Source organism: Urocitellus parryii, chromosome 7 (assembly GCF_045843805.1).
Source record: "Urocitellus parryii isolate mUroPar1 chromosome 7, mUroPar1.hap1, whole genome shotgun sequence".
Taxonomy (NCBI): Eukaryota; Metazoa; Chordata; class Mammalia; order Rodentia; family Sciuridae; genus Urocitellus; species Urocitellus parryii.
The window spans coordinates 160,679,001-160,696,780 of record NC_135537.1 but is presented as its reverse complement, the minus strand read 5'-3'; the positions used below and the strand labels follow the sequence as shown (position 1 = coordinate 160,696,780).

The 17,780-nt window shown below is 34.7% G+C and overlaps 1 protein-coding gene across 1 annotated transcript in view; it reads left to right on the top strand.

Moving 5' to 3' along the window:
- Npepps (aminopeptidase puromycin sensitive) overlaps positions 1-17,780 on the top strand; it is a 94,811-nt gene that overhangs the window by 60,157 nt on the left and 16,874 nt on the right. Inside the window, exons 9-16 of the mRNA XM_077800629.1 lie at positions 486-600; positions 2,939-3,103; positions 4,003-4,107; positions 4,498-4,558; positions 6,960-7,069; positions 11,524-11,587; positions 14,320-14,459; positions 16,303-16,437. Coding sequence (XP_077656755.1) covers positions 486-600; positions 2,939-3,103; positions 4,003-4,107; positions 4,498-4,558; positions 6,960-7,069; positions 11,524-11,587; positions 14,320-14,459; positions 16,303-16,437 — 895 coding nt within the window. The remainder of the gene's footprint in view (positions 1-485; positions 601-2,938; positions 3,104-4,002; positions 4,108-4,497; positions 4,559-6,959; positions 7,070-11,523; positions 11,588-14,319; positions 14,460-16,302; positions 16,438-17,780) is intronic.

Sequence of the window (17,780 nt, the reverse complement as noted above, 5' to 3'; positions counted from 1 at the left end):
TTATCCAGTTTGAAGAACCTCTGATTTCATATCTTCTAGCCAAGTTTTTACATTTCTGTCACCACAACACAACCATGTGGTTGTGTAAATTTTAAAACAAAGTCTGTAAACATTTTTTTTGCCTTCTACTTTCAATTGCCTTTTTAGATGCACTAAGTTTTGGACATCCTGCTCAGTGTTCTTTTCGGGACATTGGAATGCATCTTTCCCCACCACTTCCCTCAGTTAATGGAAGGACTTCTTCTCTACCACAGTTATCCCTAATCCCTTAGACAAAGTGTTTCTAAAATTTCAGAAAACAAACAGATAATTAAACTATTTGGGGTAGTCTTGAATATTCCTAGAATTTTTTCTATCCTATGTATGCTAAAAAATGTTTTCTTGGTATCTAATTGATCTGAATGTTCCCCACTTGCAAGTCTATTAATAATTTAATTTAATAATTAATATTTTAATTGTTTCAATTTTTTCCCCCTTTAACACAGGGAGACTGCATTGCTTATTGATCCAAAAAACTCCTGTTCTTCATCACGCCAGTGGGTTGCTCTGGTTGTGGGACATGAACTCGCCCATCAATGGTTTGGAAATCTTGTTACTATGGTATTTAATATTTTTAAGTGCTCAAATATATTTATTTTCATCTTGCTGTGTATTATTTTGGCCACATTATGTTTCAGGATTGGCTGTAACATTGTGCCAAAAAATAATTGATTCAAAAATTTTATTTTAAAAGATCTACTTTGAAAAGCATTCATAATCTCTGTGTTGATTGAGAACATATGGACAATTTAACTTGTTCTATAATTTGTCTGCAAATGGGGAATTTCAAGATACTAAATTGGGTGAGAAACATTCCTCTTTGGTAAAGATGAATGTATCATGCAGTGAGATTCCAGGCTAACTGTAGTTTCTTGAGTCATCTTTGTGGTTCACTAGCTGAAATGTAACCAGATAAATAACAAACTGATCTTTGATTAGATTGAAATGTTTTCGGGGGCCATTTTGTTGTTTCCTAAAATATTACGTTGAGATATGATGAAATGAAAGCTAAAAAAAATGCTAAAACTACAGAATGACTACAGAATAAAGGTATATTAAAATTTCAACAGTGCTGTTGAAATCCTCATTTATCAGAGTGTTTGCAGTGAATAATCTGTACATTAGTCCTGACCTTTCACTCTTACTCAAATAAATCCTGTCTATGGAAGCCCTTAGGAGCACAGGATATTAAGTGAACTAAAAGTACCTCTGCAGTGAAAGAACTGGAGATTGTAGAGCCAGCCAGATTCCTTGATAGCATTTTAGGCTGCTAAAGAGTTGATCCTGGCTTGAATGTTGTTTAAATTCATATGTATGTTTTAGAAACAAGGAACAAGTGTGGCATTTACAAGTATGACATGCCTGATTCAGTCCTTGAAAATAAACTCTTTCCTTTACCTTTGAATATTTAAAATTTTACGTACAAATGAAAAAAATTTTTTGAAATAAAATTTCATGTGGAATTATGTGTGTTAGTGCCTGCATTCAACTACATGCAAAAAATTATCTTTTAATGAAGCAGTTTGCTACTTTCTATCAAAATTTTTTCCTTAGCTTTTAGAAAACTTATGATTTTATTTTGAAACTACCATAAATTTTAGTAAAGGAAATATGTGCATATTGTTTACCAGCAACTTTTTACTGGATTTATATAACTGTTCTAATTATTATAGATGTGAGTTGTTTGATAAACTGAAACTCCATGTGGGCTGAAGAACAGTTTATTTTAATAGAGTCTACTAGTTAAGTAGCACTGAGACAACTAGCCACCTATCTTATAATGTTAAAAGTATTTGATCTTTTCAGTATTTCTAAATACTTTTGTTTTACATTAGGATTTTGGTCTCTGCCTTAGATTAATATATGTCCTTCTTTTGCTAAGAAATTTAATCACCTTTTTTATTTTTTTAATAGATGGACACCATACCTTTATTTAATTTATTTATTTTTTTAATGTGATGCTGAGGATCACATATGCTAGGCAAGTGCTCTACCACTGAGCTACAACCCCAGCCCCTATAATCAACTTTAATAAAAATTAGATTAAGATAACTGTCTAAAAAGTTGACTTTTAAAAAATGTAATTTTTTATTTTTATGTCACCCATTTGTTCTTTGTTCATTTCTCCCTCTTCCCTGTCTTTCTTTCTCTCTACATACATACATACATATATATGTATGTATATACACACACACAAAATACCTTTATTTTACTTATTTTTATGTGGTGTCGAGGATCAAACCCAGTGCCTCACACATGCTAGGCAAGTGCTCTGCCACTGAGCTATAACCCCAGCCCCTTGCTATATATTCTTAAAATAGTGAGAATTTTGAATTCCATAAATGCTTAAATACCATTCATTACAGAACTACTTCCTGCCATGACATTTCTGTTAATTTCACATAAATCTTATTGAAGTAGTATTGTTTTTCTGTTTATCTAGAAAGTTCAAATCAGCTTCTCATTTTTTTTCCTAGTCATTATAGAAATAATTTCCAGTTTTCCTGTTTTGTTCTGATAGCTTTCTGGGTTTCTTGTTGTTTAAGAAAAATTTGTAACTACATTTTATGTAATGATACCTCTGCTCTTACCTGTATTTATCTTTTCTCTTTTCCTATCCATCTATAGGTTCCTTCCCTCCCACTTTCCTTCTTTTGTCCTTTGGTAGTAAGAAGTTATTTAAGCAATGTTTTGAAAATGTCTCTCAGTCATGACTCTGATATCACTAGTTGGTCTTTGTTGACATCTGAAGCTTCTCTTTTTTTCACAAATGTTTTCAATTTAATTTTAGTTGATTAAATCGTAAGTTTTGGAGGATAGTAGAAGGGACATGCTTTTCAAATTAGTGGAATTGCAGTCATTTTGTTTTTTTTCAAATATTTCAACCTTTTGTTTTTAGGAATGGTGGACTCATCTTTGGTTGAATGAAGGCTTCGCATCCTGGATTGAGTATCTATGTGTAGACCACTGCTTTCCAGAGTATGATATCTGGACTCAGTTTGTTTCTGCTGATTACACCCGAGCCCAGGAGCTTGATGCCTTAGATAACAGCCATCCTATTGAAGTGAGCTATACTTTCCAACCATTGGCTTATGACTGCTTTCCTTTCAGTGAAATGAATAATTAGTTATGGAGAAGCTTAGGATTCTGAAAGCAAGAAAAATTGCACGAATGGTTCCACTTTTTTTAAAATTGCAATACTGGGAATTGAACTTAGGAACTTGTACATTCTAAGCAAGTGCTCTGCCACTGAGCTATATCCCTATCCTTCACTTGTTTTTATAGTTTATATTTCCAGTCTTGAAGATCTAAAAAGAATAAGTTCTAATTAATATTTCATTTTAAGGTAGCTCATATAAAAATTTTGGACGGTGCTATGTACATTTTTGTAGAATGATACTGTAGGAACCATATGTCTTAAATAACACTATGATTCCATTGTATCTCTCAAGGAAAATGCTGGACAGATTATTTCATTATTGTCATTATGTTTTTGTGCATATTTTAATTCTCTTGAGTTAGCCTATCCTTACTTCAGTTAGTATATACATATATATTTTACATTCAGAGAACTAGAGTTATAATCCTACTTTGACATACTTAGCTAAGATTGATATATTTATGAATAGTTAAAATTAACATAAGAAATCAAATGTTTTACATCTCTATATTCCTTTCCCTCCCACTCCCCACCAAGAATAAACATAGCTGTAACAACTTGCCTGCCAGAAGAGCAGAGTCAGGACTAGAACCTAGGCTCTGAAAGATAACGGGGATTGTGTTATATATTCTACTTCATTAACACTAGTTACTATGCCCTTTTGAGGGTTAAGATACACATTGTGAGTGATCTAAAGGCAGAAAACTATAAGTTAGAAGGGTTTTCCTAGAAAGCTCTTTATGTAATTCAGTATTACAGGCTGTCTGCTTCCTGTCATAACCCTGAATCACACTGTCTGCCAGGTCAGTGTGGGCCATCCATCTGAGGTTGATGAGATATTTGATGCTATATCATATAGCAAAGGTGCATCTGTCATCCGAATGCTACATGACTACATTGGGGATAAGGTAAAAGAGCAATTTTTTAAAAAATCTTCCATTCTTTTGTGGTGAAATCCTAAATTTTGCATGGATAAAATCTCTGGCTTTTTAAAAAATTAAGTTCCTAGGTAATTTTTGGCTTATCTTCATTTCTTTTTTTACTTACTGTTGTGGTCTCTTAGAAGAAAAATGTGCCAAGTATGTTTTGGGATAGTAATGGGAGGCTGATTTAAAATTTTAATTAGAAGACTAAGTGTATACATTCTTAAAAGGTAGTAAATGTTAGAGGGATAGATGTTTTTCAGTATATCTGATACTTGAGTAATTGAGTAAATTTTGCTTTTGACTACTAATATGCATATATACTGTAAATTCCAAAATCTGACTCTTCTGGATTTAAAAATTGTGTTTTCTCAGGACTTTAAGAAAGGAATGAATATGTATTTAACCAAGTTCCAACAAAAGAATGCTGCTACAGGTAATCTTAATAGCTTGAGTTAGTATTGAAAGCATTGTCACTTTATCCAGGGTAGGAAATTTCTAACAAACTTCTGGGTAACCTAGTGCTACTAAGTCATGGGTCACACTTTTGAAAAGCAAAGCCTACCATTTAACATTTTTTTCCTTGTTATTTATGAAAGTCAATTGGCAGTTCAATGCCTACTTATCCACTACTTCTTGCCCTGCTGCATTCTATTCAAGTGTACCTCTTCTTTTTTTAATATATATGTATTATTTTTTAGCTGTAGATTGTCACAATACCTTTATTTGTTTAGTTTATGTAGTGCTGAGGATCGAACCCAGTGCCTCACACATACTAGGCAAGTGCTGTACCACTGAGCCACAACTCCAGCTCAAGTTCATCTCTTATACTGAGGCTAGAGTTATCTTGCTAGAGGGAATATCAGATCATATCCTCCTATTTATTGTCACTGAAGTCTATACCTCTTTGTAAGCCAGTGATCAATAGGTTAGCCCCTACCTAATGTTTTAGCCTCATCTCCTGTTATTCCCACTCTCATACCCTACTTTCTTGGAGCTTATTGAACATATTGCTATTGTTTCTACTTTTCCTGTTTGTACATTAGACCATTTATTCTGTGTACCTTTATTCCCTTGTGTGTGATGAACAACTCCAAGTTGAAGGCTAAAAATCATACTTGTGAACCCTTTATTTTCTTTGGATTTTTCTTTATGTGCTTTTCCTTCCTCTGTGCATGCTACCATCATAGTATGTACCCCTTATTGGTATTTTGCTTTATCTTCCACCATATGAATTTAACCCTGAGTTTTACTTCAGTTTGATAAGCTATGAATATTTTAAAACTGGTTAATTGAATGGATACAATGCTTATTTACATTGTGAGTTTGAAAAGTTTCTATATTTTCATTCTTCTTTCTTGTTTGAACTCATTTGTCTTTTGTTATAGTTTATAATTTTTCTTATATGCTAGAATGATTAAGAACATCTTAGAATAAAAGACCAGTTTTTTATTTATTTTATTGGTGCATTATAGTTGTACATAATATGGAATTTATTATCACATATTTGTATAGGTACACAGTATAACAATATAATTTGGCCAGTATCACTTCCCAGTGCTTCCTCCCTTCCACCCCGCCTCTATCTCTTAGTCCCTTTTCTTAACTGATCTCCCTTTGATTTTCGTGATATCTAACCACACCTACCTTTCTTTACCTTTTTCCTCTCTAGTTCCGTATATGAGAAAAAAACATACAACCCTTGACATTTGAGTTTGACTTATTTAACTTAACATAATGGTTTCTAGTTTTATCCATTTTCCTTCAAATGATATAATTTCATTTTTCTTTATGGCTGGATAAAACTCGTGTGTGTGTGTGTGTGTGTGTGTGTGTGTGTGTGACATTTTCTTTATCCATTCATCTGTTGATGGACACCTAAGCTGGTTCCATAGCTGGGCTGTTGTGAATTGTGCTGCTATAAATGTGGGTATACATATATCACTATAGTATGATGACTAATTCTTTAGGATAAATAATGAGAAGTGGTATAGCTGGGGCATATGGTGGTTCCATGCTTAAATCTTTCGAGGTACCTCCATACTGATTTATGTAATGGTTGTACTAATTTACAATCCAAAAAATGTTCCTTTTTTCTCTATATCCTCTCCAGCATTTACTGTTATTTGTATTCTTGATGACTACCATTCTGACTGGTCATTTCCGTTTCTTTGAAGTGTGTCTGTTTAATTAATTTGCCCATTTATTTTTATTTTATTTTATTGGTATTGGGGAACTGGATTATTATTATTTTTGTGTGTGTGTGTGAAATTTTTTTGAGTTTTTTGTATATTCTAGATATTAATCTTATGTCAGAAGATTTTTCTCCCATTTTTCTCCCATTTTGTAGGTCCTCTTCTTTACATTCCTAATTATTCCTTTGCTGTGCAGAAGTTTTTTAATTTGCTGCCATCCCATTTATTAACTCTTGGCATTATTTCCTGAGCTTTAGGGATCTCCTATTAAGAAAATTGTTGCCTGTGCCTGCATGCTGGAGTCTTGATGCTATATTTTCTTCTAGGAGTTAAATAGTTTCTGTTCTAATTCCTAGGTCTTTGATCTGTTTTGAGTTGATTTTTATGCAGGGTGAGAGAGAAGGGTCTAGTTTCATTCTTCTACATATGGATAACAAGTTTTCCCAGCACCATTTGTTAAAAAGACTGAAAGCCAAGTTTTTATAAGGAGATGTTAATTTGGCCTACTGTTTCCTGAACCTGAAAGAAACAAAGAATTGGTCAGCATTGCAGTGTTAAGAGTTAAATAATATTTCTAATTTGTTTTAAGAAAATAAACACATAAACATTTTAGATTATCATTGTTTGTGATTTGCCTTCCAGAGGATCTTTGGGAAAGTTTAGAAAATGCTAGTGGCAAACCCATAGCAGCTGTGATGAATACCTGGACCAAACAAATGGGATTCCCTCTCATTTATGTGGAAGCAGAACAGGTAAACTTATAAAAAGTCCTATTTGTCTGATATTACACTGCATGAAATTCAGTTCAGTGTTACCAAATTTGCTTTTCTGTACTTTTTAAATTGTAGTGAAATTTATACCAACCTTGTACTCTTTTCTCAGTGACTTTGCCCCTGCCCAACATCATTAAATTATACATAGTTAGGGAACAAAATTGTCTACTTGTACTATCCTCAGGAAGACTGTGAAAATTTGTTGGTTTACTTCTAAAAACACTACTTGATGTTTATTCTTGTTTTGGTGCTGGGGATTGAATCCAGGGTTTTAGGCATGCAAGGCAAGTGCTCTACCACTGGGCTAAATAAACCCCAATCCCCACATGAGTTTCATTCTAGAAATACAAGGTTGATTTAATATTTAAAAAGTCTTACTACAAGCGCTGGGCATAGTGGCACTGACCTATAATCGCAGTTACGTGGGAGGCTGAGGCAGAAGAATCAAAAGATTCAGGGCAATCTGGGCAATTCATTGAGACCCCCACCTTAAAAAAAGAAAATCTCACTATATTACTAGAACCAAATAGAAGAACCATGTAATCACTTGATTAAATGTAGAAAAAAAATTTGGTAAAATTCAATATGCCTTTATAATTTCCTTTTATAATATTGTTTTTAATGTTGATTGATTGAACTTGAATTAAAGAGGAGTACTTCAGAATGAGTTATTCTCCAGCAGGACTGAAAATTACACATGAACCCTTAATGTCTACCAAAAAGTTTGTCTTAATTCAGTTTTACTTATGAAATTATTCTCTTAAATGTGTTTGTCAAGGTTTTGTGAGCTGTGTAGGGAATTAGTTGCTATCCATTTTTAAGGAAAAAGATTGATAGCACTTTCTTCTCTTTATTTTTTGGTACAGGGGAATGAACTCAAGGGTACTTAACCACTGAGCCACATCCCCAGCCCTATTTGTTTTTTTATTTTGAAATAGGGTCTTGCTAATTTGCTTAGGACCTCACTAAGTTGCTGAGGCTAGCTTCAAAAGTTGCAGTCCTTCTGCCTCAGCCTCCTGAGTTGCCAAGATTACAGGTGGGCACCACTATGCCCAGTTTATAACTTTTTTTCTTGTCTTGAACTGTTCATAAAGTCAAGTATAATTTTACAAAGTATTTACAATTTTATAATTTTTAAATTTATAATTTTACAAGTATTCTACATGACATTTAAACCAGCCCTTACACTCTCAAAATGCAGCCACATTTACAAAGAACATTTTAATGTGGATGCTTGCAAGTTAACCTTCTAGAGCCATATCTTAACTTAAAATATGAGTGGATTTATAATAAAGTAGACATACTGGAAGACCTCTCAGTTAAATGATTGCAAGGATTTGAAATGTCAACTTAGGGAATGCAATTTATCATATTTGGTGGACTAGACTACCTCTAAGTTTAGTGACCTATATTGTGTTTCTTTTAATCTTCTTTGTCTACTTAGAAGAAAAGTCTATTATGAGATGACTCATGATATATGATTATACTCGACATTCCATATAGATTTGACAAGTAGTTATCTCTCTACCTGACTTGTTTAATATTAGCAAGCCAGCCATGGTGGTATATACCTGTAACTCCAGGGGCTCTGGAGTCTGAGGCAGGAGGTTTGCAAGTTTGAGGTTAGCCTCCTTAATTTAGCAAGGCTCTCAGCAGTTTATCAAGACCCTGTCTCAAAATAAGACATACCTGTAATCCCAATGGCTCAAAAAAGAAGAAAGATATTAGCATACAAAGATGATTGTTCTTTTCATCTCTAAATGTTTCATTCCTCAAAACTATTAAACTGTTTAATGATAACATATAGTGTGAACTCTTAGTTTTAATTTTTTTCTTCAAGCAAAACACTTTAAAATTTTTTGGCGGGGGATCTGGGGTTGTGGCTCAGTGGTAGAGCACTTGCCTAGCATGTTCATCAAAATCTAAAAAAATATTTAAATTTTTTTTTTTCTGGAGGGGACTGTGGGGTGAACCCAAAGCCTTATATATGCTAGATAGGTGTTCTACCACTGAGCTACTTCCCTGAGCCCCCTTGTAATTTTATTTTTGATGCAGAGTCTCACCAAGTTGTCTAGATTGGCCTTAAATTTGTGATCTTGTCTCAGCTCAGTATCTGGGACTATAAGCATGAGCCACCATGCCTGCCTCTAGTGCACACTTTTAAGAGCATAGTTGTTATCAAATAGAAAACAGGAATACCACTGCTTCTTAGTGTTACTGAAACTGAGCTTACTTTCCCCATCTAGTTACTTAAAGGTGTTGCTCTGTTTCTTTTGTTGTTTTTTTGTCTATGTACAGAGCTAAACTCACCCGTTTTATATTATAATAAAAAGGCTCTCTGTGGGGTTGGGGTTGTAGCTCAGCAGTAGAGTGCTAGCCTAGCATGTGTTAGGCACTTAACCACTGAGCCACATCCCTAAGCCTTTTTTTTTTTTTTTTAGTTTTAGGCAGACACAACATCTTTGTTTGTATGTGGTGCTGAGGATCGAACCCGGGCCGCACACATGCGAGGCGAGCGCTCTACCGCTTGAGCCACATCCCCAGCCCCCTAAGCCATTTTTTTTTTTAATTTTTTTACTTAGAGACAAACTGAGTTTGATCCTCAGCACCACAAATAAATAAATAAATAAATAAATAAATAAATAAATGGCTATCTGTGACTTAATTCTTTTGAAAGTAGAAGAACTCTCTAACATATAGTTTTTTTCTTTTTTTAAAATATTTTTGTTTAGTTGTTGATAGATCTTTATTTTTTTATTTAATATACGTGGTGTTGAGAATCAAACTCAGTGCCTCACAGATACCAGGCAAATGTGATACCACTGAGCCCCAGCCCCAGCCCTCTTTTCTTCTTTTAAATGCAGTATTGGGAATTGAACCCAGGGGCACTCTACCAATGAGCTACATCCTCATCCCTTTTTATTTTTTATTTTGAGACAGGGTCTCACTAAGTTGCCCAGGCCGGCCTTGAATTTGTGAATTTGTGATCCCTCTGCCTCCATCTCTAGAGTTGCTGGGATTAAAGGCCACCTGTTGAAGTATTTTTTTGAACAGATGAACTTGCTATTGTTGGTTCTGGCTTTTTAGTTATTTTCAGTGCCTGCCCCCCAATCTACACACACACACTTTTTGTTTCATTGTAAAATTCATCCTTTGAAACAACATGTATGCCTATTTCATGTTTAACAAGCATTTTAAATTTTGAATTTTGAATAGTGAGTCCACATGCCAATGTAATGTTGCTGCTTCTTAGAAGTTTAAGACTAAAGTTTAAGACTTTCTTTATAAAGATTAATATAACTTGTTTATTGTGTTGTATACCTTGAAAACTAATACATTGCTTTTAGGAACATCTCAACTGGGTATACATCCCTTTTGAGGGGTCATATTACACGGACATTTGCCATTTATTTATTTATTTATTTATTTTTAAATATTTATTTATTTCTTTAGTTATCGGCAGACACAACATCTTTGTTGGTATGTGGTGCTGAGGATCGAACCTGGGGCCGCACGCATGCCAGACGAGCGCGCTACCGCCTGAGCCACATCCCCAGCCCCTATTTATTTATTTTGTTAATTTTTTTAAAAATAGTTATCAATGGACATTTATTTATTTATTTATTTATTTATTTATATGCGGTGCTGAGGATCGAACCCAGTGCCTCACACATTCCAGGCAAGTGTGCTGCCGCTGAGCCATAGCTTCAGCCCTAATATCTATTTATCTATTTGTTTGTTTTTTTAATGTTTTTTTTTTTTTTTTAGGTGTAGATGGACACAACACAATGCCTTTATTTTTATGTGGTGCCAAGGATCAAACCCAGGTCCCACCTGTGCTAGGCAAGTGCTCTACTGCTGAGCCACAATTTAGCCCCCTAAAATTTATTTTTTTGCAGTACTAAAGATTGAATCCAGGGGCATTCTACCACTGAGTGCCCCCACAAACCCATTATTGATTGATTGATTGATTTATGGTGCCAGGAATTGAACCCAGGGGCACTTAACCACTGAGCCACATCCCTCATCCATTTTTTTTTTTTTTAATTTTATTTTAAAACAGGGTTTTACTAAGTTTCCAAGAGAGACCTCAAATTTGCAGTCTTCCTGCCTCGGCCTCTTGAATTAATGTGATTCGAAGCATGCACCGCCACAACTAGCTATTTATTTATGTATTTTTTTTTTCGCAGTGCTGGGGATGGAACTCAGGGCCTCATGTATACTGGGCAAGCACTCTACCACTGAGCTACATCCTGCCCCAGCCTCTTTTTAGAATAAAGATTCTATAGTACATCATCTTCATCATCGCTGCATTTTGTGTATTTATCAGTCATTTGGTTCTGTTGGTTCCATCATCTACTTTATCACAGGAATATTCCTCCCACTGCTCCAAAAGTGTTGATGCTATTATAGTCTTTATTTTGTTTCTTTAGGTAGAAGATGACAGATTACTGAAGTTGTCCCAAAAGAAGTTCTGTGCCAGTGGACCTTATGTTGGTAAGCAAATGGCTATAAATGGGAGGTAATTGATGATTTGGGGTATCAGTAGTGGGTTCCAACTAATAGGAAATATTATCTTTTTTTTTTTTTTTTTTTACCCCCCAGACCATAGATTGAATTCAAGGGTGCTTAACCATTGAACAACATCTCCAGCCCTTTTTATTTTTTATTTATAGACAGGGTCTTGCTAAGTTGCTTAGGACCTCACTAAGTTGCTAACGGCTAGCTTTGATCTCAAAATCCTCCTGCCTCAGCCTCCTGAGCCACTGGGATTATAAGCATGTGCCATCATACCTGGCATTATTATCCATTATTTATAGTTATAATGGAACTAATAAAAACAAGGAGATGGTAAAAGGATAAAAGTGAGACTTAAGAAATCAAAATATAAGATTCAACACGCTATTTGTAGTATTTAATTACTTTCTTAAAAAAAATCTCATGTGTCTATGTATTATTAGAGTCTATAATGAAGAATTAGAACATCTAAGAAGTGATATCTAGTCTTAATCCATAAAAGAGGATTTCTGGTGTACTTAAGTGGATGGCTTAAATATAGGTGGTATTATTTTCATTTTGCACATGAGAGAGCTGAGGTACAACTAGGTTAAATTGGTTGAGGTCACTTATCAAATAAGTTACAAGTGGAGATTAGCTGGGCACAATGGCATGTGCCTGTAATCCCAGCAATTTGGGAGGCTGAAGCAGGAAGACTGCAAATGCCCCTCCCATACACACATAAAAGGGCAAGGGAGGAAATTGAAACAAAATAATCGAACCCCATGAGTTCTGCTTTTTTTTCCCTCCACATGTGGATTGAACCCAGGGCTTTGCCATTTAGGCAAACACTCTACCAATTAACTACCTCCCCAACCCTGAGTTTATGTTTTTATTTTTTAAATATTTTTTATTTTGTCACAGGAATGGACACAATATCTTTATTTATTTATCTATTTATTTTTTATGTGGTTCTGAGGCTGGAAGCGCTCTACCACTGAGCTACAGCCCCAGCCCATGAGTTCATGTTTTTTTTTTTTTTTTTTTTAAGAGAGAGTGAGAGAGGAGAGAGAGAGAGAGAATTTTTAATATTTATTTTTTTTAGTTCTCGGCGGACACAACATCTTTGTTGGTATGTGGTGCTGAGGATCGAACCCGGGCCGCACGCATGCCAGGCGAGCGCGCTACCGCTGAGCCACATCCCCAGCCCGAGTTCATGTTTTTAACTCACACTTTTTCAAACACATTAGACTCCCTACCTATAAAATTTTATCCAGGATATTAAAGTTTGATTGAAAAAAAAACAAAAGTAAAGTGTTTCTCTGAATAGTAGCTCAACAGAGAGAAGTATATGTTATCATCACCAATGCCTTGTCATGTTCTACCCTCAAGATCTGATGCATCCGCCTAGGATTAAGAAGTATGGCCTCTGCCCTTAACTCTTCTTAAAACATTAGAATTACTCTTTTTTTTTTTTTTTTTTTTAGAGAGAGAGGGAGGGAGAGAGAATATTTTTAATATTTATTTTTTAGTATTTGGCAGACACAACATCTTTGTTTGTATGTGGTGCTGAGGATCGAACCTGGGCCGCACGCATGCCAGGCTAGCGCGCCACCGCTTGAGCCACACCCCCAGCCCTAGAATTACTCTTATAATAAATAGGTCTGACAAGTCGGGAGTGGTGGTGCATACCTGTAATCCCAGCAATTCAGGAGGCAGAAATACAAGGATCGCAAGTTTGAGGCCAGCCTCAAACAACTTAGCACTGATCTAAGCAACTTAGTGAGACCCAGTCTCAAAATTGTAAAATTTTTTTAAAAAGGATGGGGATATAGCTGATTGGTAAAGTGCTCCTAGTATTATAAAAGATTTTTTTTAATGAAATAAATGCCTTACAAGTCAAACAATATATCCAAATAAATCCTTAAGGGTCATAGTTGCTGTTTTCTACCTCATACCTATAATCTGCTTTGAAATACTGATAGGTTTTATAGGCTTTTATAATGTTCAATGACAAATATAAACAACATTAAAACCTGAATAGTGTGTGAAGGGGAGGGGTTTAATTTGTTGTTTAGCCTGATAATTAGGCTATATAACTTACATATGTTAGGTATGCAACTATTTAAATAACTGTTAATGTACTTGGTAAGGACTCTTGTTTGGCATCTTAATGCAAGTCTATTTTGCTGCCTGATATCTAAAATAGTATTTCTGCCTTACAAATGCTTTGACTTTTAGATATGACTCCTCATTAATAGAATGCAATAGCTCCCAGGATGTGTCGTATCATAGCAATAAATATCAGTGTTTCATCAGTGTGTATACCCATTAAAGACTGCACCTTAAAATTGGTTTTTAAATGCAATGCAATGGGAACACTTTCACCTACTCAAAATTTATTTTCATAGTAAAATCATTGCTATGTCTATTGCTTTGTGAAGGGAAAACAATGATTAAGGTTAAATCGTTGCATTTGTGATTCTATGAGTTAACTGCTCTCCTTTTTGTTTTTTTTTTTAGGCTGTTATTATTTCACTAGTTATATCTTCCTTTCCACTAATATTTGGGTTAGCTGGGAGAGTTTCTGTAGCACTAAGAATGAGCTATTGGCTTACCACCTAAATTTGGGCCCTGACTATAACAACACCAGTCCTCTCTACATTTTACCATCTATTTCTTCCAGGATAAAGTTAATTTTCAGGTTTTCTGTTTGTTCTTCTCTTGATTAGGAGAAGACTGTCCCCAGTGGATGGTTCCTATCACAATCTCTACTAGTGAAGATCCCAATCAGGCCAAACTTAAAATTCTAATGGATAAGCCAGAGATGAATGTGGTTTTGAAAAATGTCAAATCAGACCAGTGGGTTAAGGTGAGTCCAGAAATGGCAGAGCCATTTTTACCTTATCTGAACTGATTTCTTTAATGCATTTTATAAGTCTCTCTAAATTTTACTGCTCCAGTTTAGACTGAGACTTTTTTGGGGGAGGAAGACGTAGTGCGGGGATTGAACTCAGGTTTCATGTATACTAATGCATACTAGGCAAGTGCTCTACCACTGAGCTACATTCCAGCCCCATAGACTAGGACTTTCAATTCTAAAACTTTGTGAAATTTAGGGCTGTTTTTCAAATAGTATAATCCAGATATGTGCTCTTAATTAGATAAGGGTGTGGTAGATAAGCAAATAAAACAGAATAAGACTGAAGTGGAAAAGAAAAATAATAGACTCTGTATAAAGTCATGTTAGCCAAAACATTTGTGGACTTACAACTTTAAACACCTATAATCTCATCAACTCAGTAAACTGAGACAGGAGGATTCCACATTCAAGGCTAACCTGGGCAACTTAAACCATGTCTCACAATAGGGCGGAGGATGTGGCTCAGTGGTCAAGTGTCCCTGAGTTCAATCCCCTGGTACCTAAAAATTAAGAAATTAAAAAGGGCTGGGATTGTGGCTAAGTGGCAGGGATAAAGGTATTAAAAAAGGGCAGGGGATGGGAATGTAGTTTGGTGGTAGAACATCTCTGGGTTTAATTTCCAGTACCACCACACAGGAAAAAAAAAAAAAAGAAGATAAAGGAAATCAATAAAATAGAGGCTGAGGGGCATACCTCAGTGGTAGAGCACTTATCTGGTATACGCAAGGTCCTGGGTTCAATCCCCAGCATTACAAAATGAAAGAGGGAGAGGAAAAAAAAGGGGGGGGAATCAATAAAATAAAAGTTGCATTAGAATTATGGGATGATTTTTTAAAATATTTATAAGAAATAAAATATTTAGGGCTGGGGTTGTTGCTCAAGTGGTAAAGTGCTCGCCTAGCACATGTGAGGTCTGGGTTCGATCCTCAGCACCACATAAAAATAAAGATATTGTATCTGCCTAAAACTAAAATATAAATATTAAAAGAAGTAAAATACTTATGTCTTTTTATTTTACCATTATACTATACTGTATATAAGTATTTTCAAAAATATTTTTGGTTGTAGCTCAGTAGTAGGGTACTTGCCTAACAAATGCAATCAATCCCAGTCACAAAAAAAAAAAAAAAAAGGAAAGAAAAATGGTTTAAGTTGTTTGTAAATAGCCTATAGAGAAATCAGTGGTTACCTTACTCCAAAAATAATATGAAATTACCTTTATTGCATCTCTCACCTAAATAATATGATAGATTTTTTTGATTAAAGGTTCTTATTCTACCTAGAGTGTCTGAGACATAATTAGAAAAATATGGTTCTTCCTGGAGGTTAAAATTTGAAATATGAAATTGTTGAGGCTTTTTACTCAATGTTTGTAAAAGCTTAATCTTTCTCAGAGAGTCTTCTATCAAGTGCTTTTATATATAGTAAATATTTTCTCTAAATCTATAACGATCCATTGAGATTAGAAATAGAAATTTAGCCAACATTATTCTCTCTCTTTCTCCCATGTTCTTCCTACTGTCCCTCACTTTGGCCCCTATTGTTAAAAGTTTCTGGGTTTTTTGCCTTTGCATTTATTTTGGACAACTGATTGCTAACTTTGTGGGCTCTGTGTTTTAATCCCTACTCGTTAGCATGTGTGATCTTTGTTATTTTTAACACAAATATATCTAAAAGCATAATTCATTTTACACATACAAAAGGTTGATTTGTTAAATAAATGGAAGTTCGAAAAAGACATAAAATAAAATAAATGGAAGCATTTAATAGTGCCTATTGGATATCTTTTCAGTTAAATCTGGGAACTGTTGGATTTTATCGAACTCAGTATAGCTCTGCCATGCTGGAAAGTTTATTACCAGGCATTCGGGACCTTTCTCTGCCTCCTGTGGATCGACTTGGATTACAGAATGACCTCTTCTCCTTGGTAAGTGTCTCTCATTTAAGTAATATGATAGATTTTGTTGATTAAAGGATCTTGATTTTCCTGGAGTGTCTAAAGCATAATTAGAAGAATATGGTTCTTCTGAATGTGAACACCTTTGGGAAAGGAGCAAATGACTGTTAGTAATTAAATGACAAGATTGGATCTATATAATTTACCAGAAGCAAATACCATTTCACTACTCCTAAGCCAGTTTTTTTTAAAATTATCTTTAGTCAAACCATTCTTTATAAGACAAAAAGTTCTTTCTTTTAAATAGAAATAGATATAAGCCTTTAAGAAATTTCCCTACTTTTTTTTTTTTTTTTAATAATTCAATGATTTGGGTGGAGGGCAGAGGTACTGTGAATTAAAACCAGGGGCACTTAACCATTGATCCACATCCCCAGTCCTTTTATTTATTTATTTTTTTATTTTGAGACTGAAGTCTTGCTAAGTTGCTTAGGGTCTCACTGAACTGCTATAAGGCTAGTTTTGAATTTATGATCTTCCTGCCTCAACCTTCCCAGTCACTGGGATTACAGGCGTGCGTGCCTGCATTCACGCACCACTACATCTGGCAGTAATTTAGAATGATTTTATGTTTTTTCTAAAATAGTTTGCAGGAAAAGCTAGAACTTTTGTAGTTTTGTTATTATTCAAATTATAGTGTGTATTAACTTAGAAATATATTTATATTTGGTTTTATTCCAAAAAGGACTTAAAGCAGCAGCTAGTAGTATTATTTTTGTGACTCCAACATAGGTTTTGTAATTTCTGGATGTCTTTGACTATGATAAAATTGTTACATTCCTCCTAGTGTTCCTTTCAATTGAACTTGAAATTTTCCCTGCCCTCTGCAATCACTGGTTTTAGATTCCTCCTTTGTATAAACATAGATTAGCATTGATGCTCAAAACTTTACATCTGCTGATCTCTTTGCCAAAAAGAGACCTGTCCCAGGAGAGTGGGTCATTTGTGCAGTTGGCTGCTGTAACAGAAGTTCTTTTTCCCAACTCCATTAGTTAGTGCTGAAAGAACTCTCAATTTGTAGTGCCTTCCAGTTTGTGCTCTTTTGGAAACGAGTAAAGGAGAGGCTTAAGTTGACACAGTTTTTAAGGTCCAGCTTTGAAAGAGCTTCTGTCAAGAATTAAAGCCCCAACTATTTTTGTAGTTTTTTTGAAGATATGAAAAATTTCAAAACAAAATCAGGGGCCCAGAAACCAAGTAGAAATATGACGTTAACTGGTTTATTGTTGTTGTTCCTCAAGAAGGGGAGTTTAGTATAATTTTTAAAGTAGTTCTTTTATAAATAGTGAAGAAGTAAGTAAGGGATATTTTCATAA